At 43.4% G+C, this 27,878-nt stretch overlaps 1 protein-coding gene across 1 annotated transcript in view; it reads right to left on the reverse strand.

Moving 5' to 3' along the window:
• Positions 1 to 27,878, reverse strand: part of immp1l (inner mitochondrial membrane peptidase subunit 1) — a 152,309-nt gene that overhangs the window by 103,073 nt on the left and 21,358 nt on the right. The window contains exon 3 of the mRNA XM_078549414.1: positions 4,818 to 4,974. Within this exon, the coding sequence (XP_078405540.1) occupies positions 4,818 to 4,956 (139 nt within the window). The 5' untranslated portion in view covers positions 4,957 to 4,974. The remainder of the gene's footprint in view (positions 1 to 4,817; positions 4,975 to 27,878) is intronic.

Genomic DNA, 27,878 nt, shown 5'->3' on the forward strand with positions numbered 1-27,878 from the left:
TGAATGATCAAAAGCTCTAGATCCCCATACCTCCATTGTTCATTCAGAGCCTTCACAGCCCAAGACTAAAGCACACCTTACAGCCTCCAATTTTAGTCAGGCATGTAAGAAATTGTTATTTGTAAACCACCCCCCCACTCCCAAAAAATATACTATCTCTTCATAGGTTTCCATTGCTCTCCAAAAATATACATTTTGCTTTCTCTCTGCTGCTGGTAATCACCCTATCTTGAGCCTGTCAGTCCATCTTTTCTGACACTGAATCTTCCAAATGCCCCAAGTCATTTACAGACAGTCTGTAGTGGGACTGGTGTTGAGTAAAATAATTGTTTTCTTTGAGCTCCATTCCATGTTTATTTTCCTTAACCTTCATTGTTCCCCATTCTCAATCACTACTGACCCTTCTCAAGTTCCACTTGCCCATCCATCATCCAAGTTCAGTACCCATCAAGTCCCATTCCTGGTCACCACAACGTCCACATGTCAGTTGACTTCCCCATGCACAAAGGTACAGGACTTGGACTAGTGTTTTATAATACAAAAAAAAGGTTCAGCATTTGCAAATCTGTTGGATAAAGAGATTTCAATAGTCTTTGATTGTAGGATACACAACAAATAATATGAGGGAGACTGATGCTCTTGCTTTACATGCAGATGACAATAATACCATTCCACTAAAATAAGTATTTATTTCTATGTTGCTCTGTTTAAGAAATGAGTTAAGAAATAATAGGCAGAATTTTATGGCTGATGTGCGGGTGGCAGAGCCCGCACGTCAGCGCTTAAAATGTCGTGCGAGCGTCCCGACGTCAGCGTGCGGCATCACGATATTTAGGTGGGCTGGCGCACTATGAAGCACGATGCACGCCCGCCATTAATTAAAGGCCTTGTTAAGGCCCTTAACTCGGCAACTGAAGCCGATTTTGAGGAGCCCGTGCGATCTTCGCCTCGGCACAAGGGCCCAATGGGCAGGCGGATAACTGATTTTTAACAAACCTCATCCACAGGCGGGATATGTGGGCTCAGAGGGGTTGTTCATGTTTTTTCTGAAGTATTTAATGCAAAAAGTGTTTTAAACTTGCATGTGTGATTGTTAGCAGTTCAGATCGATTTCCAATAGCTTTCTCTGTACTTCAGTACTCTCTCTGCACTGAAGCTTCAGCTCAGCAGTCTGCAAACAGTAATCTTAATCGGGCCTGCAGCTTTCTGGAGGCCTCCATTTAGCCTGGGTATGGGCTCTGACATGTCCACTGGAGGCATCTCCTCTGAGGAGGAAGGGAGGGGTAGAATAAGGAGGAGGCCAGGAGTGGACAATCAGCCTCCAGGGGAGCCACCTTTGGGAGGCAAGGAGCAGGCACAAGGGGCGCAGGGCCAAGAGGTTGTCCAAGGTGGAAGGTGCCGCAGAGGACGCCACTATCCTGCTGCCAGGGTATACAGGCGGCGAAGCAGCTACCTCAATATGACGGAGGTGCAGTGCCGAAGGAGGCTCCGTCTGTCAAGGGAGACAGTCAACTATATCTGTCAGATGATTGGCCCTGAGATCTCCCCTAACTGTGTGGGTGGACATCCCATGTCAGCGGCTCTGAAGGTCACAGTTGCCATCCACTTCTATGTATCTGGCTCATTCCAGGGCTCGGTGGGTGATCTTTGCGGTGTTTCCCAATCAGCTGTACACACTTGTGTCAAGCAGGTTACTGACGCTCTGTTCAGACTGACTTGACCCTCATCCACTTCCGCTGCGACCAGGCAAGTCAGACACAGTGAGCCAGAGTTTGTGGCCATTGCTGGCTTCCCCCGGGTCCAGGGTGCAATAGACTGTATACATGTGGCCATCAAGGCGCCAGCAGGTGAGCCCGGTGCCTTCGTCAACAGGAAGGGCTCCCACTCCATGAACGTGCAGATAGTGTGTGATCACAGGTTGCTGATTCTACAAGTCTGTGCAAGGTACCCAGGCAGCTCCCATGATGCCGACATCCTCAGATACTCCCAGGTCCTGGCGCTCTTCAGTGCTCCAGCCCGGCTGGATGGTTGGCTGGTGGGTGACAAGGGCTATCCCCTCAGAAGGTGGCTCATGGTGCCTCTCCGCCGTCCAAGAACAGAAGCTGCGGAGCGCTACAGTAGGAGCCACAGCACCGCAAGGGCTGTGGTGGAGAGAGTCATCGGTCTTCTCAAGATGCACTTCCGTTGCCTGGACCGCTCAGGGGTGCACTCCAGTACCCCCAGATCACGTCTCTGTGATAGTGGTAGCATGCTGTGCTCTGCACAATCTTGCGCTGGAAAGGGGGGATGCAGTTGACGATGAAGACCTTGACACAGTGGATGAAGCTGCACATGACGAATCCAGCAGTGGCTCAGAAGATGAGGAAGCACAGGGCAATGATGAGGGGCAGCACACTGACCCGCTACTACACCAAGGAGGCAGAGACACCCAGGACACTTTAATCCAACAAACCTTCAACTAGCTTCACACACATGGATCTGCGTGACCAGCATTGCCTGGCGCTTCCACACATGGCACTTCGGTGCTACATTTTCCACCTCATCAGCTGCAACTAAGGGCTTAGTACAGAAACATCAATGTCCACTCAAACACTCATGAGATGTCTGTGAAACATACAAATGCAGCACCAAGGATACACCCTCAGCCATGGTCAGAAAAGTGGACTTTATTCCCACCAAAATAAACCACAAACGTCACTCAGACGTACATAATTATATATTCCCTAATCTAGGGCCAACACAAAATCACCAATGACAAACCCGTGGAGTGCCTAACGTGCCTTATGCTTACGTTTGTGGGTGCTACGTCTAGGTGCCGCCCCATCGCTCGGAGTGGCTTGTGAGACAGCCTGCTGACTCTGCTGTCCTGTTGGCCTCGATGACCTTGGCGGCCATCCTCTGGCCCGTGGAGCCTGTGATGGCCTTGCCTGGGAGGGAGTGGCCAGTTTCAGAACTGGCACCTCCCCAGTTGTTGCAGCCTCAACGGATGCAACGGTCACTGGCAGAGGGGCAGACAAGCTGCTGCCCTCATCTGGAGCGCTCTGAGTGGAGCTCGCAGCAACGACAAGCAGCTGCTGCGCCGATGTAAAGTCACATTGGACCTCCCTACTCACCGCAGATGGATGGGCACCGATGCGACACTTGGTGCCCAGAGCATCTCCCACATTGCGAATGACCACCTGTGGCCATTAGCACTGTGAGGGCTTGCAGGTCAGAGAGTAACCCAATCAGAAGATTCTCAATCCGATTGAAGCCCCTCTCCATGAGAGTCGCCAATCTCTCAACAGAGGAAGCCTGAAGCTCTGTCCTGAGGTTCTTGCCTTCACTGACACTCTGCCTGGACTCCTCCACCATAGAGACCAACTGAAGCACACCTTCATGCAACCTGCCAAATGCTCCCGCACACCCTGCTGCTTGCCCTGACATCTCCAGAGGCACATCATCACTGCCAGACTCAGCATAAGCCTGGTCCCCTGCAATCCTCCGGCTGCTGGCGCCATCGGCACTCTCTGTCAGTGCCATCTCCTCCAACAATTGTGAAGTGCCCTCTCCACTGTGCCCCGGGACACTAGCCGACGTCATAATCCCCACTGAAATGTTTGTTGCTGCGCTGGTGCCTGGCTCGCTGAAAGGATGTGATGCAAGTTGCAAGTCTTGGCGCTCAGGTGAGATAAGGGGGCTCTGGACGTGTTGGTGGCGGCCATACAGTGGTGATGCTAAAATTAACAACAAGGACAGTGCATCAGTTAGTGTTCAGTCAGTAACACCTTCCATCCCTTTTCCCCCTAGCCTCATAAGTCGCTCACCCTTCAAGAACCTAAGGAGATGAACATTGGTGGGGTGGTAAATAGTCAAGAGGAGGCCCAAACATGACACGTGCATATAGACAGACTGGTCAGGTGGCCTAAGGAATGCCACATGGAATGTTATGTGGATAAGTGTGTGGTTAAGCACTTGGGCAAGACAAGCAAGGTACGGGAAAACATGAGTAATGGTAGGACCGTGGGACGTCATGACAATTACAGGGACCTCACTGGGCAGACCCGTTAAGGTAGCAGAACAGGAACTTAAGGTGTTTAACAAGGTCGAAGCCAGACTTGCCTTTATTAGCCGAGGAATAGAATGTAGGAAAAGGGAGGTTATGTTGCAAGTGCAGAAAACGCTGTCGAGGCCACATCTACACTTCTGCGTTCAGTTGTGACCTGCGCTTCATGGGAGGGATGGCATTGGAGTGGGGAGGGTGCAGAGGTTCCTGACCTGGATGCATTCTGGCCTGGAGAGTTGGAGTGATGAGGAAACATTGCATACAATTGCGACATTTGTCGTAGAACACAGGAGATTGACAGGTCACATTATTGACCTTCATACCGTTATGAGGGGCATAGAATGGGTGGACAGAAGGCAACATTTCCCCTTGGCACAGGGATGACTAACGTGGTGGCATTTACTTAAGTTGAGTGCCATGAGGTTGACAGGTGAGGTGCTGAGGACCTTATGGACAGAGTAATGTGGGACGCACTGGCTGAAAGGGTGGTGGAGGTAGAAACCCTCCTAAGGTGCAATAAGTCTTTGGATGTGCAGCAGCCATGCCATGGCATGTTAGGCCATGGGGATAGTGATCACAAATGGGATAAGGTGACTTTGGAAGGTGCTAGAGCCGCGCATCCTCAAGGGGCCGAGGGACCTTCGTGTATGACCCACACATCTGACTGTATCAGTCTGTGAATGAGCAGTGTTGCTGCATTAACGATTGCAGCAATCATCAGTGCTTTGGATGGTGGGGAGACAGAGTGGATGGGACTGTGGCCCTCAAATACCTGGCCACTGCACCCCAGCCTCGCCGACACCTGCCGACCTGGCCGCCTGCCTCTTCCCCAGCTCCATGGCCTGCTCTTCATATGTGGTGAGGCGCTGTTGCACGGCGTGCCCATCACCAGTCCACTGCCGCTCCCGCATATTGCTCTCAGTTTTTACCTGCAGAACAGAGAAGAGCATTTATTGGGGCTGATCGCTCATGTACTCTGCATGCGCACGCCGCACCCCAACCACAGTGGCCCATCTGAGGCCTCCAGCGGCTCCTGTCCACACTACTGGTGATCAGTCCCCAGAAGATTGTACAGCTGGTCCCAACCCCCTCCTCCAACGGACACCTTGGACACATTCAGTGCCCATCACTTTGAATAACACACGGGTCTTAGAGCCCATGGCAAGGAAGCGCAACTAGGTGCGGCGCCGAGGCCAGCTGATGGCTCTTGGCCACGACACCTTGAGCCTCCCCTTCCACCATCTCATCACCATCAATAAGACATGTGTTGGAGTTCTGAGTATGTGTCTAGCTGCCTCCCCTGCAGGTTGCCCCCAGATTACTCAAAATGAGACAAACACCAACATATGCTGCAGGGAGAACCCATCTTCTCCTCAACCACTAAGACTGATGTAAGCATGGTCACTATCTGTTTGCCCACCCAGCATGCACCAAACGCCCGATGCAGTAACGACACTAAGACATGGCTGGAGGGCGGGGGGGGGGGGCCTCAAAGGCTAAGGCTACCTGCTGGGTCAAATGGCCAAGGCTGACATGGTACTCACCCTTCCAGAGCGCAACAAATCATTGAAGTGCTTGTGGCTCTGCATTCCGGTGCGCCGCACAGCATCATGAGAGCTAACAGCCTCCGCCACCTCCCGCCACGCCTGCCTGGTGACGTGGAGGGCCCTCCTCCGGAAACAAGACATCCCGATGGTTGGACACCTCTTCGAGGAGGACAGCAAGACAGGCATCTGAGAACCGAGGGGCACAGTGGCCCCCCGCTGGCCTACCCTGCAGCCTGCTCCCCTCCTCCTCCTCTGCCCTCACCTCTTGTGCTGCCCGATGACTGGCCATGGTGAACAGCCTAAAGGAGGCTGCCTGGCCGCTCTTTATACAGACTGCCGGTTCCTCATTGGCCGCCGATTTAATTTTCCCGATGAACACGGGAGTCAGAACCCCGCTGGGCTGGCCTTATTTGGCTCGCCCGCGCAAAATGGCGGCGCAGCCTGTTTCGGCGGTGGGGATCGGCTGCCCGCCCGCCGCCAAGTCGGTCGGGCCCACCCGCCCGTCAAGCGCAAAATTCAGCCCAATGAGTTTTCTAAGCCTCGAGACATACCGTTCAGACTTTTAAAAAACTTACAAGCTCATCATGTCATCTCACTTCATCTTCAATGAACCAAAGGCATTCATCTCCACAATTCTATTTGCAAATTCTAAGTATTGAATGTGGTATATGTGAAGAAATACTTCTTGACGTCGAGACTATATTGTCCTTTTGATAGGTTTTAACCTATGTTTCTGAATGCAGCATCTGACATCTTGAAGCAACTTTATATTTTTCTTTCCTAGGCATTTAATAGTCCTATAAGGCCCCTTTTAGTCACTAATATCTCCTTACATAACAAGATGGGAAGCAAGACAGGAGAGTATTAGAATAGCCATGTCTAGACCTAACAAAGGCATGAATGGGGGTTTCAGCAGCAGATGAGTTGAGTTGGGGAAAAGACAGCAATGTTGCAGAGATAGAAGGGGTCTTGATGAAGGAGAGGATATGGGGTTCAAAGCCCACTCATACAATGCTAGGGTTGCGAACAGTCTGGTTCAAAGCTCCAATGCTGTCCAGGGGGAAGAATGAAGTCGGTGGCAGTGAAATTAATTTGCGGTGGGGCCAAAGAAATGGCTTTGCTGGTCCCAAAATTTAGTTGGGGGGGAAGTTCAACTCATGCAATACCAGATGTCATACAAACAGCATGACGAATGTATATCGTTGTCACTTCATCATCACTGAGTGAATACCCTAGTATTTTTTCCCAACCATGATTCTGGAAGAAACACAGACAAAAAGACAGCTGGTATTCATAGAAAAGATCCTCGCTATTTCCCGGTGTAATTAGGTACGAGCAATAAATGCCAGTGTCACCCACTTCCCAGGAACAAATAAAAAGAAAGCATGAATGTTCCCCTTGGTGACCAAATCTGAACAAAGAACTAAGGTGTGGTCTGACCAGGGCATTGTCCAATTTTAAAATGATCCCTTCCAACTTACACTCAACTTGCCTTAGAATGTAGTTTACCATTCTTCCACTCAGCTTATTGCTCCTCCAGAATTATTTCACGTAAAAAGTATTGAATCAACTACCCCTAGATCTCTTTCAACTCACCTTTAACCTTTTCCAAAACATGCATAAGATGCCCGTGACACCCATTTTTTTCTTCCAATATCTTGTATTGTGAACTTGCCTGTATCAACTCTCACCTGCAATAATTTACCCATTTGTAGATTTTATGTAACTCCATTTGCAGGTACTTGGCTTCCTCATCTAATCTGCATGCACCCAGGTTTATATTATCTGCAGATCTGATCAGTTAGCATTTATATGCTGAATTCAAATAGCGTAGAACAGGAACAGTAGGGATAATGAACTAATCTCTGGAGTGCGCCATTCAGTTTTTTACCCCCATCCTAGCATCACTAACCTAATAAGTACCTGTTGCGTTATTCCCATTAACCACCTGCTTATTCACAAACAGGCTTACCTAGAATTCCCACTGCATTCAGTTTCAGTAGTAGTTCTCTACGAAGAATTTTATCAAAGGTTTTTTGGAAGTCTAAATATACTGTAATTTGAATCGCCACTTTCCACTTGGGAGGTCACATTCATTTAAAAAGTCAAAAAGAATTTACTCTTCCTAAAGCCATGGCTGTTACTAGATTATTCTCATACAGGGTAATATTCAGCTTCATTCCTAATAATCAATGCCATCATTTTACCAACTATAAATACAAAATAGATGGGTCTGTAGATGCAAAGGTGGCATTTCTCCTATTTTTGAATGGATATTTTAGTAATTGCGTTTAAAAGGTGCATATCCATTTATCGAATCAGGCAGAAGACATTCTGTGAATCACAACTGTTTTATCGTTAAACTATAGTTCAGTACAAATGTCAGTTTCCATTCTTCCCTTCTGGATCCTTTCCCTGTCCAGAAGCAAAAACCACCTTACTAGGGAAAAACCTACTTCTTAAGTACAGGCTTCAATGAGCATCACTTGCTCTGAATTCACGCTGAAGCTTGTCCTGGTTTACTCTTAAAGGGACCTGCATTTCTAACATTGTCAACTGTCCCTAGTCTATTGGGATCTCCTCATTATTCTGTGACTCCTTTAGAATAACATCTCTAATCTCTCATACTGTGCATTTACACACCAGCAATCAATCTTAGGAGTGAAATGCTCCTGGGTTCGTTTTGGATTTAGATGGTTGATTCATACTGGTATCTCCAAATCCTAATCTGTATTTGTTTGCATGATGATATGAAACTTTCATGAGAATGTCATGATGCCACAATGAATATGTACATAACAGTTAATTTTGAACCTTTAATTTTTTTATATTATCCACTCGGAGATACAAGCAATTGGGGAATAATTTCTGTTAAAAATGCTCTTCCCTAACCATGCCTAACTTTCCCTTTGGTACCTGAACGGCAGAAGATTATGTTCGCACTTAAGTTTAGGTCTCAAACCATCAGGTGTTGACCATTATGTTGGGGATGATAGCGTAGTGGTAATGTTGCTAGATCAGTTATCCAGAGGCCCAGGCTAATGCTCTGATGACATGAGTTCAAATCCCACCATGGCAACTGTGGCAATTTAAATTCAATGAATTAGTAAATCTGAAATAAAATGCTAGTCTCATTAATAATGATTATAAATTATCATGATCATTATAAAAAACTATCTGGTTCACTAATGTCCTTCAGGGTAGGAAATCTGCCATCCTTACCCAGTGTGGCCGACATGTAATTCCAGGCCCACAACAATGTGGCCGACTCTCCACTGTTCTTTTGAAATGATCTATTGGGCCACTCAGTCTCAAAGGTAAATAGGGATGGACAATAAATGCCGGCTTTGCCAGCAACACAAGGATGAATAAAATAAAATCTACATTTGTGTTTGGAGATCATTTTAATATGTTATTAACCCTGTTATGCACCATCTTCAACATCACTGCAAAACAGGAACTGCTTCACTGATTCTAAAAGTTGTGTGGGTGAATAGCACCCTTTGCAGCCTGGGATCGACACCATCTGTCTCCAGGTTTGCTTTAAGCTCTTTAAGCCTAACTAGGCCCTCTGTCTTGTTGAAAGCAAGCCTACAAGTCTGCCTGGATTATCTATATTAACGCATGGCATGTTAGTTAGTCTTCCCTAATGAGTATTTCAAGGAAGTATTCTTTGCTCTTCCTCAATGTCATCCCAATTGTAATCCTTTAAGGCTCTTGTCTTTTTCCTCCCTTTAAACCCAGACGCTTGGCCTGAGGAATGGATCTGACACTTTGTCAAATGCAACTGACCAAAGTACAGATGAAGTCAGTTACTGATGGGGTGACAGGAGGTGTGAACTAGTACTGAGTTTGAAGATTGAGATTATATACTACTGAAGGGAAATTTTCTATATAAATGCACTTTGGGATTAATTGAAAATAAATAAAGCGAGTAAATTTAAACTTGCTGTATAAGGTATTCCATCCAGTTTTCAGTGTCAGGAAGTCTCCATGCCAAGTCAGGCCAATGCTAATTCATTTCTGGTCAGTGCCACAGAAAAGGCTAATGGCATCCTTGGCAGAAAGAAACATATATTATTGGTTGCTCTGATTCTTGAACACAGACAAGTTGAGTCATCCCAGTAGGTAAAGTAAGGGAAAGCCAGGTGGGAGTGAAAGCCAGCATGAGGCTGCAGCAACGTGCTAAAGCAGAACCGAACATTTCAATCAGGGATGGGAAGAAGCTGACTGCCACTGCGCAAACAAAAACCTGCTGAATACCACTCCTTTACTGACATTGGTCCAGAACCCTCTCATCTAAAGAAAGGGATGGTCACAATGTTCACATTTACCAGAAACCAATAAGCTGGGTCAAAGGCAATATTCACCAACTTTTCTTTAATTAGTGTATTGCAGGTAAATGATTATTTAGAAAAAGCTATAATGTACTAATTAAAAGTTTGTAGATGATAGCAAAATGAGTAGGGAAAATATTATGGAATAATGAAGGCAAATTGTGAAGAATTTAGACCTCTTATAATTGGGCCGTTATAATTCATTGTTGAGAACTGTATAATTATTCTGAGAGCAAAGAAACAAAAGAGGGAGAGAATCTGTTAAATGAACAGTGCCACCAACATACTGATCCTTAAAAAAGGACTTAGGTGTTAATTTTTGATTACGCTCCTGTGAATCAACTTGAGACATCTTACTGTTTTAAAGGAGCTATATAAATCCAATGTGTTGTTCTAATTCAAATTGTTCATATAACACGCTCAAAGTAGGGATAAGAACCTTAGGCATCATTATTAAATATTGTGAAAAGGCTTTTTATCTATAGTTAATTAGTACACAGATGAATAAGTATTCAATCACAGTAACTTTCCATAAGTTAAGAGCAATATCTAGAAATATATTCCTCGAGATGTAAAATAACAGAAGTCCCAGGCACAATGAAGCATTCATATTTTCTCTGTTGCCAACTGTCCATACATCAAAATAATGTCAATTCCTATTCAAGTGAGCGCAAAAGAATTAAGATTATTTACTTGAAATCTATATTAAATATTTTTCTACTTAACGGTTTCTAGTCAAGACTTATCAGACCCATTCTCTAACTCCATGAATTCCAACCTGTTAATGTCCATGTAGTTACAACTGTATAAACCAGACCCAAGCCTATCATAACTTTATTTCCTCCGTGCCTCCTATTATGTCATGTAATCATATTTCCTATTGGGTACGCTTGTTATAAGTTAGAGAAAACGCAGCCATTTACCAAGCTACATGGGAAATATAGTGTTATATATGACCATCAAATTTACTGTTGTATTTACCTGTCAAAAATAAGTTTTTATCTATAATCCTACTGCCAAGGATTATGTACCTATCTTAATAAGGATAGTTACAATTAATCTCACATAAAACAGCCCCTTCAGTTTAAAAGAAAACAAGATTAATGCCAGGTATGTGCACTATTTAATTAGTACAAATTGCAAGTATGTAACTCCAGCAACTTTAAATAACACATGCCCTGAAATGTTGCCATGGATCACTATAATATGAACGTTCAATACATTCACTAGCAATCCTTTTTTCTGGTATTTTATATTTCATTAAGCATCCAAGCTATAAATGAGCCAACATTTGGAGGAATTTCAGACAAGCATCGAGTATCTCATAAAGGATCGTCGGAGCCATAATTTAAATTTCCCAAACATTCATTCATAATTTGCAGTTGCTACACAACTCATGGACTCCCAAGAATATCTTGTGTTGATACAGTCAGAGTATATGATAAACTTATCTTGTTAAAATATACTAAGTAATAATACATATTAATAAAATGAAGACTGCCAAATGATCAGGTGAAATCATAGTAATAAGAAACATCTTTTCCAGCGGGAACATAAGTTTTTCCTGTAGAAAATATTATACTGTAATGCAAAAAGTACACTTCAAATCCTGTGTCTCCTACGGTTTCTGAGGGTACCATTGCAGCACTATACAATTCAAGAAAAAGCAAACCTTGGAAATATGTTTACTTATTATTAATATCATTGAGCTTGTACAAATTGCCATTTTAATGCACCATATGTCGAATGATTTTTCATTAACCAATTGTTTAAACAGTTTGCTGAAAAAACCCATACACTGGCTATTGCAAATAAAAGTTTACACCAAGCAATTATAGTTCTGACTTCATTCAGCAAATGTCATTTTACTGTGAGGTGAGTCTTCTGGTACTCTGTACTAACTTATGCACATTTAAATCACTGAATCCACAAAGCTCAAGAAAATTATTTTTACCCATGTTCTACATCATTTGTATTCTCCCTCACCTTGAATCAAAACAACCTGGATTCAAAAAATTAAGTTGAAATAGTTTCAGAAAATTAGAAATAAATTCTGAAATTACATTCATGGAAAATCACATAGGCTTTCAAAACCTCTGCAATACTCACTGTTCCCTTCAATTTATATCCAAAGATTCCAAGAGAAAAACCTTTAGCTCTTGAAAAAAGCATTTAGTTATTCCAGAGCAGCCTTAAATTAAGTTGTGGCATAAACCTACTCATAGCCTGAATTCTCAAGATTAAATATCCTTATTTGTCTTCAGAGTTACTGTTTAAACTCATCCCCATTATGATCAGTATAAAGGCGGGGTAAATTGAGTCATCTTCTTTGAGATCATAGTCTCCAATGCATGCTGTGAGATACTTATGAGTATCCCAAGAACCAAAATACCTTGTTTTGCTGCGCAGCATGCCACAGAAGGGAGTTCAATCACATGATGGCTCACTCTACTTTCAGGTGATGCTGCAGCTAATCTGATTTAGTGAGTATAAAACTTTAATCAGCAGACACAAATACCATCACATACCAGGAATGAGGAGGAAAGAGGCTTTGCAGTATAATGGCAGATACCATTAAGAAGATTAGAAGCACAAACAGTATTGATGGCAGTGCAGTTCCCCCTCCTTTAATTATCAATCACTGCACACTGCATAGTTAATACAAGAAGTACCCCACACATATGAAGTGGATAAGGAAATCAGCAATGTACTTTTCCTAACCATTTATTAGATGCATGTATTGTTGAGACACGCTGTAACTCATGTTAAAAGCTGAAGGGACTGCCATAACATTGTCTTAATGGCTCAACCTTCTATTTCTAACCAATGTGTGCATGCTTCATGAGCATTATCCATTGATAATGCATCGTTTGCCAGCGACTGTAAAATTCAAAAGGCCCTAGGAAGTTAACAGCAAGGCCGTCAATAGTCTTTTTTGTTCAGACTCAAGTGCTCTTGTACGTAATTCAAACCAAGTAGATTGGGTTCCAATTTTCTGCCATTTTTCAAAATCACAAACTGTGAATGTGAATGAGATTGTGAACTGTTGAAGCATTACTGCTAGGACTGTTAGCTATCAGTCAGTGGTGAAAATTTTCTCTATTTATTTTCCAATTGCCCCTACTGTATGTAAAATTGTCCCACTATACCTGACATACCTAGACATTATAAAAATCAAAGCTTATATGCGATCTCTCTGATTCCATCAGCCTCAACAGCTATTTTGCATGTGCATTTGCAATACAGTCACAGACATTTATCCGGATCATTATTACCTTTCAGAACCAGAGAATGTGCTACGCCTCACTTTCTTCTGTCCTTTGTCCCATTTTTTGGTCTCTGAAGATTAACAATCTTGTCACTGCTCTAAAGCTTAAACTGTCATGTAAAGGCACAACCATCAGTATTTCCTTAGTTTATGGTGCAATCTAAGCAGACACAGCACCAGTTTTCTGCTCTGAAGAAGAATCATATTCGATTCAAAATGACTCTGTTCCTCCCTCCACAGATGTTGCCAGACCTGCTGCGTATTTCAGCACTTTGTTTTTATTGCAGGATTTCCAGCCTGCCCTTTCAGCCAGAAGTGATGTGTGGTGCAGGGAGTCTTTAAGAAAAAGGGAAGAAAGATAATGACATAAAAAGGGAAGTAAAACAGCCAATGAGGAAATGCAAATAATTAAAAACTTCTCAGGCCAGATTTCATGTTGGAGCGGAAATCGGACTAATTGCCTCCGTTGCCAGGCTGCCTGGAAATGGGATTTTCCCAGTGGTAGGCCCCAGTCAGGACTGCCATTTCAATCGGCAAATGCAAGGCAGGAACCGAACAGAGACAGCCCCAGAGCGCACCTGCTCTAGTGTCTACCTCGGCCGCCATGTGTTTCCAAGAGTTCCCATGATCTAAGTGCCGGCAACAGGTCTGAGCCTCAATTGCTGACATTTAAAAATGCAGACATGAGAGGAGTCTCATCAAAATCGATGCCTGCCCAAAATTTGGACATTCTATGGCATTGTCGCCCTGCCTCTTACTGACTTTCCTCAAAGTTAACTTGTCTATATGCCAACCTTAAGCCCCTAAAACTTCTCTAACTTACCTTTCAAGAAGTTTCCTAGCCTTCTGTACCACCTCCATGACTGTTCCCACCTCTTCTCACTTGACAGGGTCGGAGATCTCCTGAAGCCCACTCACCCCTGTGAAAATCCTGCACTGACCATGTGCCTTTCACTAAGGCAGACGAGCTTCCCATCCCACACCCTTTCCTGCTCCCCGCAAAATGGCTGCCGATGGAAACGGAGGTGACACTAGCACCTGCGCTGATTGGCGGACATTTTTTGCCATCTTGCCTCTTTTGGTCCAATTCTGTGACTACAAAATCCAGCTTCTAGATACAATTTCTGGTTTACGCTATTGGCTAGATTTAACACTTACCGCTGAGGTAAGGAAGACAGAAGGGGAAGTGTGCGGTCTGCTTGCTCCTGCCCCCATTGTTACTTCACACCAAATCAAACGTCTGCTAGCCAATTAGCAGCTGGCCGACGGGAATACCAGCCAATTAGCTTTGGCAGGAGGCAGGGTCCTCGGTCAATCGTGGACCTAAGGTGGGAAAGAGGGGTCAGGCTGTGAACCAGAAGTCAGTCCCAGCCATCAATTTGAAGGGCCATTGTCATTGGGTTGTTGGCAGGCTGAAGGGTCCAACGTTTGTTCAAGTAGATTTTTGGGGAAAAAAACAACATCCAAAGTTGGCAGTGAACTAGCAGCAGGTCAGAGCGGTTTTTTCCATTCTGGTGTTATTGTGCCAGCAGTGTCTCATTCAGGCCCCCTTGCCAAGGATGAAATAACATCTACGCAAGCCTGTCCCATTCCCCCTCTTGCTGCTGCCAGAGGAAATGGAGGATCCCAAAGCCCAGACTGCCCCATGGTTTAATGATGAGTCCCTGTGAGTCCTCCTCCAGGCTGTGAGTGAGCAGTGGGAGGTTCTCATGCCGCAAAATGGCAAAAGGATACTACCCCACCAGATGAATCAAGCCTGGATGGAGGTGGCAGAGGATGTTAGCAGTCATGGAGTCATGGTTGCAGTGCCATTAGAGTAACCTTCTCCATTTGGCAAGGGCCATATGGAGAAGGTGGAATGAAGCAGACATGCAAAACTGCATGGGACCAGGGCAATCTAAGGTGGGGTCTGAAGTCAAAGAACAGTTAGTTTGCGAGGATCATTTTGATGTGGTGGACTCTGACAATATACAAATTAAGCATACATGTCACAGCTTGATCGTTCAGAAAAGATCCCTGACAATCTTTGCTTATCTTTGTAGGAGAAGAGGGTCCATAATGCCTGAGAGAGAACAAGAACCAGTGGGGTGTGCCAAACCTGGTATCCCCAACCCCTATGGAGGAGGAGATTCTGCAGATGGCCAGTAACCAAGGGTGCAGAACTGTTGGCTGCAGAGAGGCTGAATGTCAGCCCGGGGTTGGGCAGGGGGGCGCATAGTTCTTTCCTGGAAGGTGGTCCTGGGGGGTTCACAGGAAGAGACGTTGTGGGAGGGTGCAGGGATGGAGCATTGATGGGACTGACTTTGACAGCTTGCTACACTTGCAGAGGAATCTGTGTCTCCATTGTGCAGGGGTGAGGGTGAGACTGGTTAGAATTTTCCATGGCGAGAGTGTGTTAAGGAAGCGTGAATTTCTGAAGTCAGTGCAAATGATGATGGCGTGGTTGACAATCCTTGTTTGTTCCCCCCACAGGTCAAAACTTGACAACTGCAGTCACCAGTCCCAAGGGATTGCCATTAACCTCCAAGCAGGAGGAACAAACCTCAGAGAGCATACTGTTCCATCCTCACGCAGCAACCAGCACCAGCTCAGATACTTGCACCTTGGTGGGTTTGCACACGTCGGACAAAAGAGAAACACACGCTGGTGTGAGCACCATCACAATCGCTGGACTAGCTGAGATAGTCCAGGACTCTGACACTTGAGGAGTGTTGGAGGTGAACTAGATGCTGGGCGCCAGGCTGATGTTGAGCCTCTGGGGTCGTCCTCTGGGTGGCAGATGCTGGATGTGCAGTGCAAGGGATGTGGAGATCTGGCAGAGCTTCCAGAGGGTTTGCATGCCCTGGCACAGACAGTGGAGGAATCCATCCAGGCCACGAGCGCTGCTTTAACCCTCATATCAGAACGCATGGCTTCCTCCATTGAGAAGATGGCAACTCTCTTGGAAGGCCAGACCCAGCAGCTCATTCATAGGATACTGGAAAAGGGATGAGGTCCTGAAAGCAGATTTTAAGGGGTAGGAAGGGAATTAAAAATCAGCACCTCAAGAGCAGTAATCTCAGGATTACTCCCAGAACCACGTGCTAGTGAGCATAAGAATTGGAAGATTGAACAGTTCAACTCATCACTGGAGAAATGGAGTAGGGGGTGGGCTTTATATTTCTGAGGAATTGGGATCAGTTCTGGGGCAGGTGGGACCCGTACAAAAAGGACGGATTACACCTTAACAGGACTGGGACTAATGAACTTGTGGGGAGATTTGCTATTGCTGTTGGGGAGGGTTTAAACTAGATTGGCAGGGAGATGGGAACCTGGGTGGAAATTCAGAGTGGAAAGGAGAAAAACTGGCAGTGGGAAGTAGAGAAGTATTAACTGATAAGGAGGGTATATCAGCGAGTAATGTCAAGGTAAATAGAATACTTGGAGAGTTTGATAGAATTATAGGAGGCAACAGTAAGTCATCAGACTTAGTAAGATGGAAAGTAAAGCCTAAATCAGGGTTAATGTGCATGTATGTGAATGCACGGAGTGTGGTTAAGATTAGTGAAGTACAGGCACAAGTTGACCAATGGAATTATGATATTATTGCTATAATAGAGACCTGGCTCAAAGAAGGGCAGGACTGGGTGTTAAATATTCCTGGGTACAAAAGGTGTTAGGAGAGACAGGAAAGGAAGAAAACTGGGGGCTGGGGTGAGGGGTGGGGTGGGAGTGGGGGGGCGGTGCAGGGGGAGTGACAGTATAGATTAAAGATGGCATAACAGTGCTGGAGATAGAGGATGTTCCAGAGTGCTCAGGGATGGAATCCTAGGGGTAAGGAATGAAAAGGGTGCAATAACATTAATCAGTGCAGCATATACACCAGCAGCAAGTGGAAAGGGTGCAGAGAAATAAATTTGCAAAGCAATTACAGAGAGGTGCAGGAATTATAGATTAATTATAATGGGGGACTTCAATTATCCAAATATAGACTGGGATAGGAATAGTGCAAAAGGACAAGAGGGACGAGAATTCCTGGAATGTGTTCATGATAATTTTCTGCGTAAAAAAGTTCTCTCTCATGTCCCCCCTACACCTTCTGCCACTTATCTTGAATCTATGTCCTCTGGTTCTAGAATTCTCCACCAAGGGAAACAATTTTATCCTGTCTACTCTATCTATTCCCCTCATAATTTTGTACACCTTAATCAAGTCACCTCTCAGCCTTCTTTGTTCTAAGGAAAATAACCCCAACCTATCCAATTTCTCCTCGTAGCTACACTTTAACCCTAGCAACATTCTTGTAACCTCCTCTGCACTCTCTCCAGAGCTATTACATCCTTCCTGTATTGTGGTGACCAGAATTGCACACAATACTCTAATTGTGGCCTCACCAGTTATTTATACAATTCCAACATTATATCCTTACTTTTATATTCTATACCTCTGCCAATGAAGGAGAGCATTCCATATGCCTTCTTTACAACCTTGTCTACTTGAACTGTTGCCTTCAGGGACCTGTGTACTTGTACACCAAGATCTCTCACTTCATCTACCCCTCTTAGTATATTCCCATTTATTGTGTAATCCCTGTAACTGTTTGACCTGCCTAAATATATGACCTCACACTTCTCTATGTTAAAATCCATCTGCCACTTTACCACCCATTCCACCAACCCATCTATATCGTTTTGGGGATTATGGCTATCCTCTACACTATCCACTACTCGGCCAATCTTTGTGTCATCTGCAAATTTCCCAATCGTGCCCCCCACATTCACGTACAAATCGTTAATATATAACACAAACAGCAAGGGTCCCAACACCAAGCCCCGTGGAACACCATTTGAGACAACTTTCCATTCGCAAGGGAATCCATCGACCATATAAATGGCAAAAGGGTGGTAAAAGAAGGGGTAGGGCTGATCAGGGATGAAAAAGGGGACTAGCACATGAAGGCAGGAGTAATAGCGGCGGTATTAAACGTCTACTTTGCATTCGTCTTTACAAGGGAAGAAGATGCTATTCAGGCTGAGGTGAGAGGTAACTGGTACACTAAAAGAATTTACAGTTGAGGAGGAGGTGGTAGAAAGGCTATCTTTAAAATTGAAAAGGTACCAGGACTGGATGAGATGCATCCAAGGGTACTGAGTGAAGCGAAAGTGGGAATTGCAGAAGCACTAGTGATAATCTTCCAGTCTTCCTTAGACACAGGGGTGGTGCCAAAGGAATGGAGAATTGCAAATGTTACATATTTGTTCAAAAAGGGGTGCAAGGTGAAAGCCGGCAACTACTGATCAGTTAGTCTGACTTCATTGGTAGGGAAACTTCTGTAAACTATAGTTCGGGACAAAATCACTAGTCACTTAAACATATGCAGGATAATTAAGGAAAGCCAGCATGGATTCCTTAAGGGAAAATCATGTTGAGCTAACTTACTGGAGTTTTTTGAGGAGGTAACAGAGAAGGTTGATAAGGGCAACGCTGATGATGTGGTGTATATGGATTTTTCAAAACGCATTTGATACAGTGCAATGCAACTGACTTGTGAGCAAAATTCTAGCTCATGGAATAAAAGGGAAAGTAGGCACTTGGATAAGAAATTGGCTGAGTGACAGGAAACAGGGAATAGTGAGTTTTTCCAGGTAATTCTGTTTTTGTTGTGTATAGTGATAAATGGTTGTTTTTCAGGTTGGAGAAAGGTTTGTAGTGGAGTTTCTCAGGGGTCAGTTTTGGGACCCTTGCTCTTCCTAATATATATTAATGAACGCGACTGTAGTGATCAGGCATGATTTCAAAATTTGCAGATGATACGATGATTGTAAATGTTGTCAACTGTGAACTTCAAAAGGACATAGACATGTTGGCGGATTGAGCAGATAAGTGGCAGATGAAGTTCAATGTAGAGAAGTGTGAAGTGATTCATTTTGACAGGAAGAGTATGGTGAGACAGTATAAAATAAAGGAAGAAACTCGAAAGGAGGTGCAGGAATAGAGAAACCTTAACGTATATGTACATAGGTCATTGAAGATGACAGGGCATGTTGAGAGAGCAGTTAATAAAGCATATAGTATCTTAGGCTTTGTTAATAGGGGCATTGAGTCCAAGAGTAAGAAGATCATGTTGAACTTGTATAAGACACTAGTTAGGCCTCATCTGAAGTACTGCATCCAGTTCTGGGCGCCACACTTGAGAAAGGATGTGAAGGCATTGGACTGATTACAAAGAAGATTCACAAGAATGATTCCAGGGATAAAGAACTAGATTGGAGAGGTTGGGACTGTTTTCCTGGGAGAAAAGAAGGCCGAGAGGAGACTTGATAGACGTATTCAAGATCCTGAGGGGTATGGACAGGGTGAAGGGTGAGAGACTGTTCCTTCTCAAGAGAACAACAAGAACTAGAGGACACAGATTCAAAATAATTGGCAAAAGGAAAAAAAAAGTGATGGGAGGAAAAATGTTTTCACCGAGAGGGTGGTTGGAGTCTGGAACAAACTTCCTGAAAGGGTGATGGAGGCACGTTAGAGTGAGGTATTCAAAAGGGAATTGGAATGCTACATGAAAAGAATGAATGTGCAAGGTTATGGGGATAAGGCAGGGGACTAGGTAGAATGCAGTTTCAAAGAGCCAGTGCAAACTCAATGGGCTGAATGGCCTCCTTTTGCACTTTAAAGATTCTCTGATTCTGCGATGTATAGAAGTTCAAGGCCATGGTCACCCTAAGAGCAATAGGCCACTGATGCAATTCAACCTGATTTCCCAGCCAGCATTTCACAAAGGGAGGTCGCTGTCACTCTGGAGAGATGGAGTCTGCGAAGACATTGGTGCATTGAAAGCTGAAGGTAATTGAGCAATAAAAGCAAAGTGTCAGGATAAAATCCTTTTGCCTGGGACCCAATTTAGGATATTTTGCAAACCAGCTCTTTTTGCAGATCCTGCCATTATTTACAATTTGTCTGCAGTGGGATTAATTTGAGATAGCTTCAGTCATGAAGAACTGAATTTGGTAAACTTCTAAATGCTAAAGATTTAGCTTGCTAAATGCTATCACTATACATTGTTTCATGGACAGAATTCCCACCCCAATGCCAATTCATTCCCTTAAGTGGGCAATTAATGCCTACTAGGGACCTCATCCCACCGTCGCTCACCTGTAGCCTGGGTCCATCGCTGATTCTGGGCCCCTGATGGGTACATTGCCGGTAGCTACCACTGCTTCCCAGTCGCATTGATGGCAATGGAGTGCTGCCGGCCCTGATTGGCTGGCAGCTCTCAAACCGCTCCCAAGGTCCTTGGTCCCAGGGAAGGCCAGGCACTGGCCTGACTGACACTTAATATGGCAGGCCTTCCCCAAAGGTGGCAACTTAGGCCATTCGCTGGCTCTTCAGCTGGTGGCAGGACCCTCGTCGACTGGATTAAATTTGTCCTTAATGTATTAAAAATACCAGTGGAACACCTGGTCGCTTCTACTTTGTAAGCGGCAATGTAATTCTGGTCCCTGATAAATCAATGAATGGAAGGAATTTTATACATATATGTTCGATTGCACTTTGTAAACCTTTACGAAATAATGTAACTCTTTAACACCACCATAATAACTTGCATAATTATCTTCTTCAACATTTTGCTTTGAACTATAATTATTTAGCTTATTTTCTCCAATCCATTCAAAACTTACGTAACTTCTATTATTCTAATTAAAGCAATTGTAAATAGTGGCAGGATCGGCAAAAAGAGCTGGTTTGCAAAATATTCTAAATTGGGTTCCAGGCAAAAAGATTTTATCCTGACACTGCTTTTATTGCTCAGAAAGTTTAAATTCTTGTCAGACTGTTATAAAAATTGCTGAGTTCTTATATACTGTACTGATTAAGAAAAGAAATCCTGGACAATTGCTGGATTGCTACACAGCACACAATATTAAAAAGATCTAGTTCAAATATTGCTTTTTGCATTTTCTCTTGTGCATAAATTTTATTTTTTATTGATGAATCTGCCAAGAAGAAAATTTCATCCATTAAGTTGGACTGTTTGTTGGCTCTGCAAAAGAAAGTCTCTCGTATAAAGTTTTCTTCCAATATTCCAACGAACATTTCAGAAGCTGCTGCACACATTGGGCTGAATCTAATAGCCATGGTGATGATCTCTCTAGCATCCAAATTCTAACAATGGTGATGGCCTCAATAAAATACATTAAAATTTTGGAACTGTGATGAATGAGGAGGATGCGGAGACTGAATAAGTGCAACAATTTCAATGGTTTTACTCCAATGAACACACTTCATAATTTTGTAAATTGTTTCATAAGTACGCAAAGCTAAAAGAGAGAAGTTTAGGTTTCTGCTGTGTACCTGCAGAAGACATCATTTCCATCTACTTACTGCAAGTATTGATAGGTGTTGGGGCTGGTAAGAAATTTGTACAGTCACATATTAACATATCTTACTGCCTGCAGTTAAAACAATATTGTCAAGTGCTGCGGTTTAGCTCTGACTGGATGTTCTTGCTTTCTTTTCTGTCATGTTGTTGGTTAATCTGACATGGAATGTTGAGTAGATTTCTTCCTGAAATCTGATGAAAAATCTTCCACTAGTGACCTGGAAGATAATGGCCTAGTTGTCTTAAGCCCGAGTTAAATGGTTATAACCTCAAAATTACTATTAGCAATTTCAGTCGACAAATGCTTTATGTGCTCACATGATATTCTTTGTCTAATATTTTAGCAGATATGTTAGCCTGTTTATTTTAGACAGGCGAAAGCCTGCAGTGAAATACAGTAGCAGAAAAATGTAATTTGAATGTTTTACACATTTGTTTGCTAAGATTTCCAAGCTTAAAAAAATTATCAAGTTTGAAAATATTGTAAGTGTGAAGGCTGAATGTGAGAATTTTGATTTTGGAAAAATAACTATTTCCAGCCAATGAATAACAAATACAATGTCAGTGTCAGAAAATACAACCATGTGCTGTGAAATATCAAGAAAGGTTATTAATATGAACAAAATATGTCATTCTGTTAGCTTTGAGCACTGAAAATGACTGGAATCCAGACTTCTTGAATTATGACATTATGTAACGGAAGATGTCAACATTCACATTCTCTATTAAAATCCAATGTGTCTGAAGAAAATTCTGTAGCTCAAACCACATTGCGAATGCTGGCAAATAACAGTCAGTGGGATCAATTTAAATATTTATCCTTAACAATTATTCATTTCAACTCTAAAGGATACAGAATTACATAACAAACTGCTGGTCACCATCTCTCTACCATCTTAATTTGATCATAAAACGACTAACTAAAAAACAGTTCTTCATTCATACCAACACACTGTACCTAGGTTTCTGTCACAATGCAAACTAATTGTACCAATTTTCAGATCTTTACTACACCTGCCACTTAATTTAAAATGCATTTTTACATAGCCCAGAAAATGAAATCTTCTAACCCAATTCTCCACAGCCTACTATTTGTTCAGGTATTTTTGTGTTAAGAAATTGAATTATTTGGCAATTTGAATTATGCAACTGAAATAAAATAGCACTGGAAGCTCTTTTTGCACAATTTGAATTTGAATTATCCAGTGATTCAAATTAAGTGACTTTGGATTGACAGGACACTGTATAATGAATTCTAATTGTCATTATCCCTTTGCCTACAGTTCTGTATTTTTCAATTTACCGTTGACAAGTGACAAGATTAACACCCTTCACCCTAATGTATAGAACTCTATAATTCTAAATAACCCGCACTGAATGTAACTGCAAGTACTGTGAAATATATTATAGCATACAGTCTGTAGCAAACCACAAGTGTGTAAACTTCTGTTAAAGAGTAAACATATATTAATGAAAAAGGTTCAAACCTTTTTCTTATTGCCTTCCATCAACATCCTGATTATTTCAGTTTCTTTTACTTTATGTTGGATGCTTGTGCAATTGAGCTAGTACTTGCAGAATTCTGCTGCTCCAGTTGTCACGAAAAAAATCAATCCGAATCAATTACTCACTTTTTAAAAACTTTTAAATTGTACTGGGGCCTTGAACATCCACACACCTATTATCTGTTAGAATTTTTGAAAGGCAAAATCTTGCACCAGACATTACCTTACAATATAGCCTGCCTTTGTTTTTTTTAAAATTCATCTTTGTGGTGACCAAAACTACATAACGTCTACTTTGTACTTGCACTGTGTCCTTCTTCCATCCCATGTGTGAGGTGTTACTGCATTAAGATCATAATTTCAGAATTTTTCAATATTTGTTAACTTCCACCAGCTGGGATTTCCTTGCTCATGTCAGATGAAGGAGGCTCCAGTGATTTACTAAATAACTGACCATTGTGAAGACAGTTGTTTTTTAGAAGAGACATTAAACCAACGCCTCAATTGTCATTCCTAGTGATTCATGTTAAAAATTCTACGACTATTTGAAAAAAATAGGGAGTTCTTCCGGTGTCCTGGCCAACATTCTTTCCACAATCAAGCCCATCACAAGAAAGCTAAATTGGCTATTTACCTCATGGATCCTTGTGGGATCTTACTGTAGGCAAAAAGGTTGCCATGTTTGTCTATAAAACAAGAGTCACTGCACTTCAACAATAACAATTGCATGTAGAGGACTGGCAAGAATCTGCTGAGAAGCTGAAATTGGGAACGTGGTGGTGACAATAAAGGGATATCCCAGATAATTCCATGTGTGAACTTGATCTTACTAGACGCCATGCTTAATATGTGGCTCAAGCTGCTTTAATGGATACTACATTTGGCATTTTATGAAATTTTTGAGTGCTTCAAATGATACTACAACTAATATGATCTGAAATGTAGAACTGTAAAGGAATATTATTATGATTTCTTTTGGCTATATACTCTATTATAAGAAGAATTCTATAAAGTTTGAGTAGCCAGATAGAAAGAATAAACATTTCTTAAATGCTTTATGGGTTGCTTTGTCTTTATCTGTCACTAGCTGTCTATCAGCATTCTATGCAAATTTTACTGACATTAGATTGTGGCACAAGCTGGTATAAAATATTGTTACTGCTCCAATTTCTGCCACTAACTGTCAGGAGCAAATTTACTTGCAGAATCTACTGTGCAAGTCTTTGTATTCTGTACAATATCAATTGTATAGTCCTGTCAATGATTCCAGAAATAAAAGAATGCTAAAAATATAATGATAAAAGGCGACATTAACAAAGAAAACCATGTTTAAAGGCAAAGTAAAGGAGAGAGAAATGAGAAAAAATTGTAAATGTCTAAAAGGAAGGATGAAAGAAAAATAAAAATATTTTCTTTCATAGAGAACCATATCACATCTCTAAAAAGAAATCTTAGTGTTTCTCATAATATGAATAATACCAATGTGTATGGCCTGTTTTAAAGTTAATGGACAGAATCTTCTGGCTGACGGGCGGGTGGCGGAGCCCGCCCGTCAGCGCTTAAAATGTCACGCGCTGATGTTGCACGAGCGTCCCGACATCAGCGCGCGACATCGCGATACTTAGGTCGGCGGGCGCGCTATGCAGCACGATGCGCACCCGCCATTAATTAAAGGCATTGTTAAGGCCATTAACTCACCAATTGACCAGGATTTTGAGAGGCCTGTGTGAACTTCGGGTCAGAGCACGGGCCCAACGGGCAGGCGGGTAAGTGATTTTTTTTCAAACCTTATCCAGTGGCGGGATGAGGTTTGATATCGGAATTATAAAATTGTAATAAAGTTTTTGTGCATTTCATTAACATGTCCCACCTCGTGTGACATTTTCACATGAGGGGGACATGTTAATGATTTTTTAATTTTTCTATTTTTCATGTTTCACTGCCTTTCAGCAATCTCCCTGAGGCACCACTTTGCCTCAGGGAGATGTGCGCTCTTTCGCGTATGCGAAAGAGTGCACTCTGGCAGTTGGGGAATCCCCCCACACCCGCCTGCACAGGAAGTGCATAGCGCTTAATTGGCCTTAATTGGCTCACCCACTTAAAATGGCGGCAGGGCCTGTTTCGGCAGTGGCGATCGGCTGCCCGCCCGCTGCTGTCGAGTCAGTCAGGCCCGCCCGCCCATCAAGGATAAAATTCTGCCCAATAACTCTGGCACACTGCAAAATTCCACAATTCCACAACGAGCCACCAGATCAATAACTAGTGTTTTTTTATGGTTTTGATTCAGGAAGGGATGTTGCCCAAATACTGAGAGAGCTCTGATCTTCTTTGAACAGTGTCATGAGATTTTTTTCATTCATTCCTGGGATGTGCGCTTTGCTGGCAAGGGCAGCACTTCCTACCCATTCTAGGAGAAGGCGATGGTGAGTCGCTTTCTTGAACCACTGCAGACCATTGTAGGTACACCCACAACGCTATTAGGCAGGAAATTCCAGGATTTTGACCCAGCAACAATGAAGGAACAGCAATATTTTTCCGAATCAGGGTGGTGTGTAGCTTGGAGGGGAACTTGCAGGGTGGTGGCGTTATTCTTCAGGGTGGTAGAGGTCACTGTTTCGACGGTGCTCTTGAAGGATGATTGGCTAGTTACTGCATTGCTTTTGTAGATGATGCACACTGTGGCCACGTGCACTGGTGCTGGAAAGTGTGAATGTTTAAGCTGGTGGATGGAGTACCACTCAAGTGGACTGTTTTGTTCTGGATGGTATCTAGCTTCTCAAGTGCTGGTGGAGCTGTACTCATCCAGGCTGGTGGAGATTATTCCATCACACACTTGGTTTGTACCTTGTCGATGAAGGTAAGGCTTTGAAAAGTCCAGAGGTGAATTACTTGCCACAGAATACCCAGCCGGGGGGGGGGGGAGGAGGAGGAGGAGGAGGAGGAGGAGGAGGAATTCAGTGGCTGTAATGCGGCTAAACAGTTTGGGGTGGTGGTTAAACTCTCCCAGTGGGAGATAATTGTTGACTGCTACTTCTGGGGCGTGAACATTACTTGCCATTTATCAGCCCAAGCCTGAATGCTGTCCAGGGCTTGTTGCATCAGGGATCATCTCCAATTCTGACCTTATGATGAAGGGATGGTCATTGATTTAGCAGCTGAATACAGTAGGGCCTAGGATATTGCATTGAGCAACTCATGTAACAATGTTCTTAAGCTGTGATGATTGTTGCTCCAACAACCATAATCAACTTCCATTGTGGTAGGTCTGACTGCAGCCAGAGCAGAATGTTCCTTGATTCCAATTATCTTTAATTTTAGTAAGGCTGCTTGATGTTATACTCGGTAAAATGCTACGTTGATGTCAAGGAACAGTCATGTCACTCTGAAGTTCAGTTCTTTAGTCCATGTTTGTATTAACATGGTAGCATGGTCTGGAGCTGAATGGAACCCAGATTGAGTAACAGTGAGCAGGTTATTGCAGAGTAAATACAGCTTGATAGCCACCACCAATTGCTGATGACTGCCAGTAAACTGATGGGGTAGTAATTGGTCAGATTGGATTTGTCATGTTTTCTGTGAACAGGACATACCTGGGCAATTTTCCACATTGTTGGGTAGATGCCAGAGTTGTAGCTGTACTGGAACAGCTAGTCTAGAGGCGTGGCTAGTTCTGGAGTATAAATCTTCAGCACTACGGCCAGGATGTTGTCAGGGCCCATAGCCTTGCTGCATCCAGTGTCTTCAGCTGGTTTTTAATAACACGCGGAGTGAATCGAATTGGCTGAAATCCGGCATCTGTGATGCTGGGGACCTCAGGAAGAGGCCAAGATGGATCATCCACTCGGCACTTCTGGATTAAAATGGCTTTTTTTAAACTCACTCATGGGACATGAGTTTCGCTGGCTGGACCAGCATTTATTGCCCATCCCTAGTTGCCCTTGAGAAGGTGGTGGTGAGTTGCCTTTTTGAACCACTGCAGTCCATGTGGTGTGGGTACACCCACAGTGCTGTTCCAGGCAATTCCAGGATTTTGACCCAGCGACAGTGAAGGAACAGCGATATATTTCCAAGTCAGGATGGTGAGTGACATGGAGGGGAACTTCTAGGTGGTGGTGTTCCCATCTATCTGCTGCCCTTGTCCTTTTAGATGGTAGTGGTTGTGGGTTTGCAAGATGCTGTTGAAGGATCCTTGGTGAGTTCCTGCAAATACTTCAGCCTTGTCTTTTGCACTCAAGTGCTCGGTACTGCCAGAATTGAGGATGGGTATACTTGTGGGGCCTCCTTTTTCAGTGAGTTAATTGTCCACCACCATTAACAACCAGATGTGCGTTCAACTATTTCTTGCTATCATTGTGAATTGAATCCAATTAGTTGAAGACTGGCATCTGTGACAGTGGGGATTTTTAGAGGAGGCCAAAATGGATTATCCACTCAGCACTTCCAGCTGAAGATGGCTGCAAAAAGTTCAGCCTTGTCCGTTGCACTTGTGCTGGGTTCTGCCACCACGGAAAATGAGGGTGTTCATGGACCCTCCTCCTCCCGTTAAACTGTCCACCATCATTTACAACTTGACGTGGAAGGACTGCAGAGCTTTGATCTGATCCACTGGCTGTAGGATCACTTTGTTTTGTCTACAGCATGCTTATTCCACTGTTTCACATACATATAGTCTTACATTGTAGCTTCACCAGGTTGGCACTTCATTTTTAGGTGTGCCTGGTGCTGCTCTTGACATGCTCTTCTACATTCTTATTGAAACAAAGTTGATCTTCTGGCTTGATGGTAATGATAGATTTGTGGATATGCCAGGTCATGAG

This window comes from Cetorhinus maximus, chromosome 9, assembly GCF_964194155.1.
Source record: "Cetorhinus maximus chromosome 9, sCetMax3.hap1.1, whole genome shotgun sequence".
NCBI lineage: Eukaryota > Metazoa > Chordata > Chondrichthyes > Lamniformes > Cetorhinidae > Cetorhinus > Cetorhinus maximus.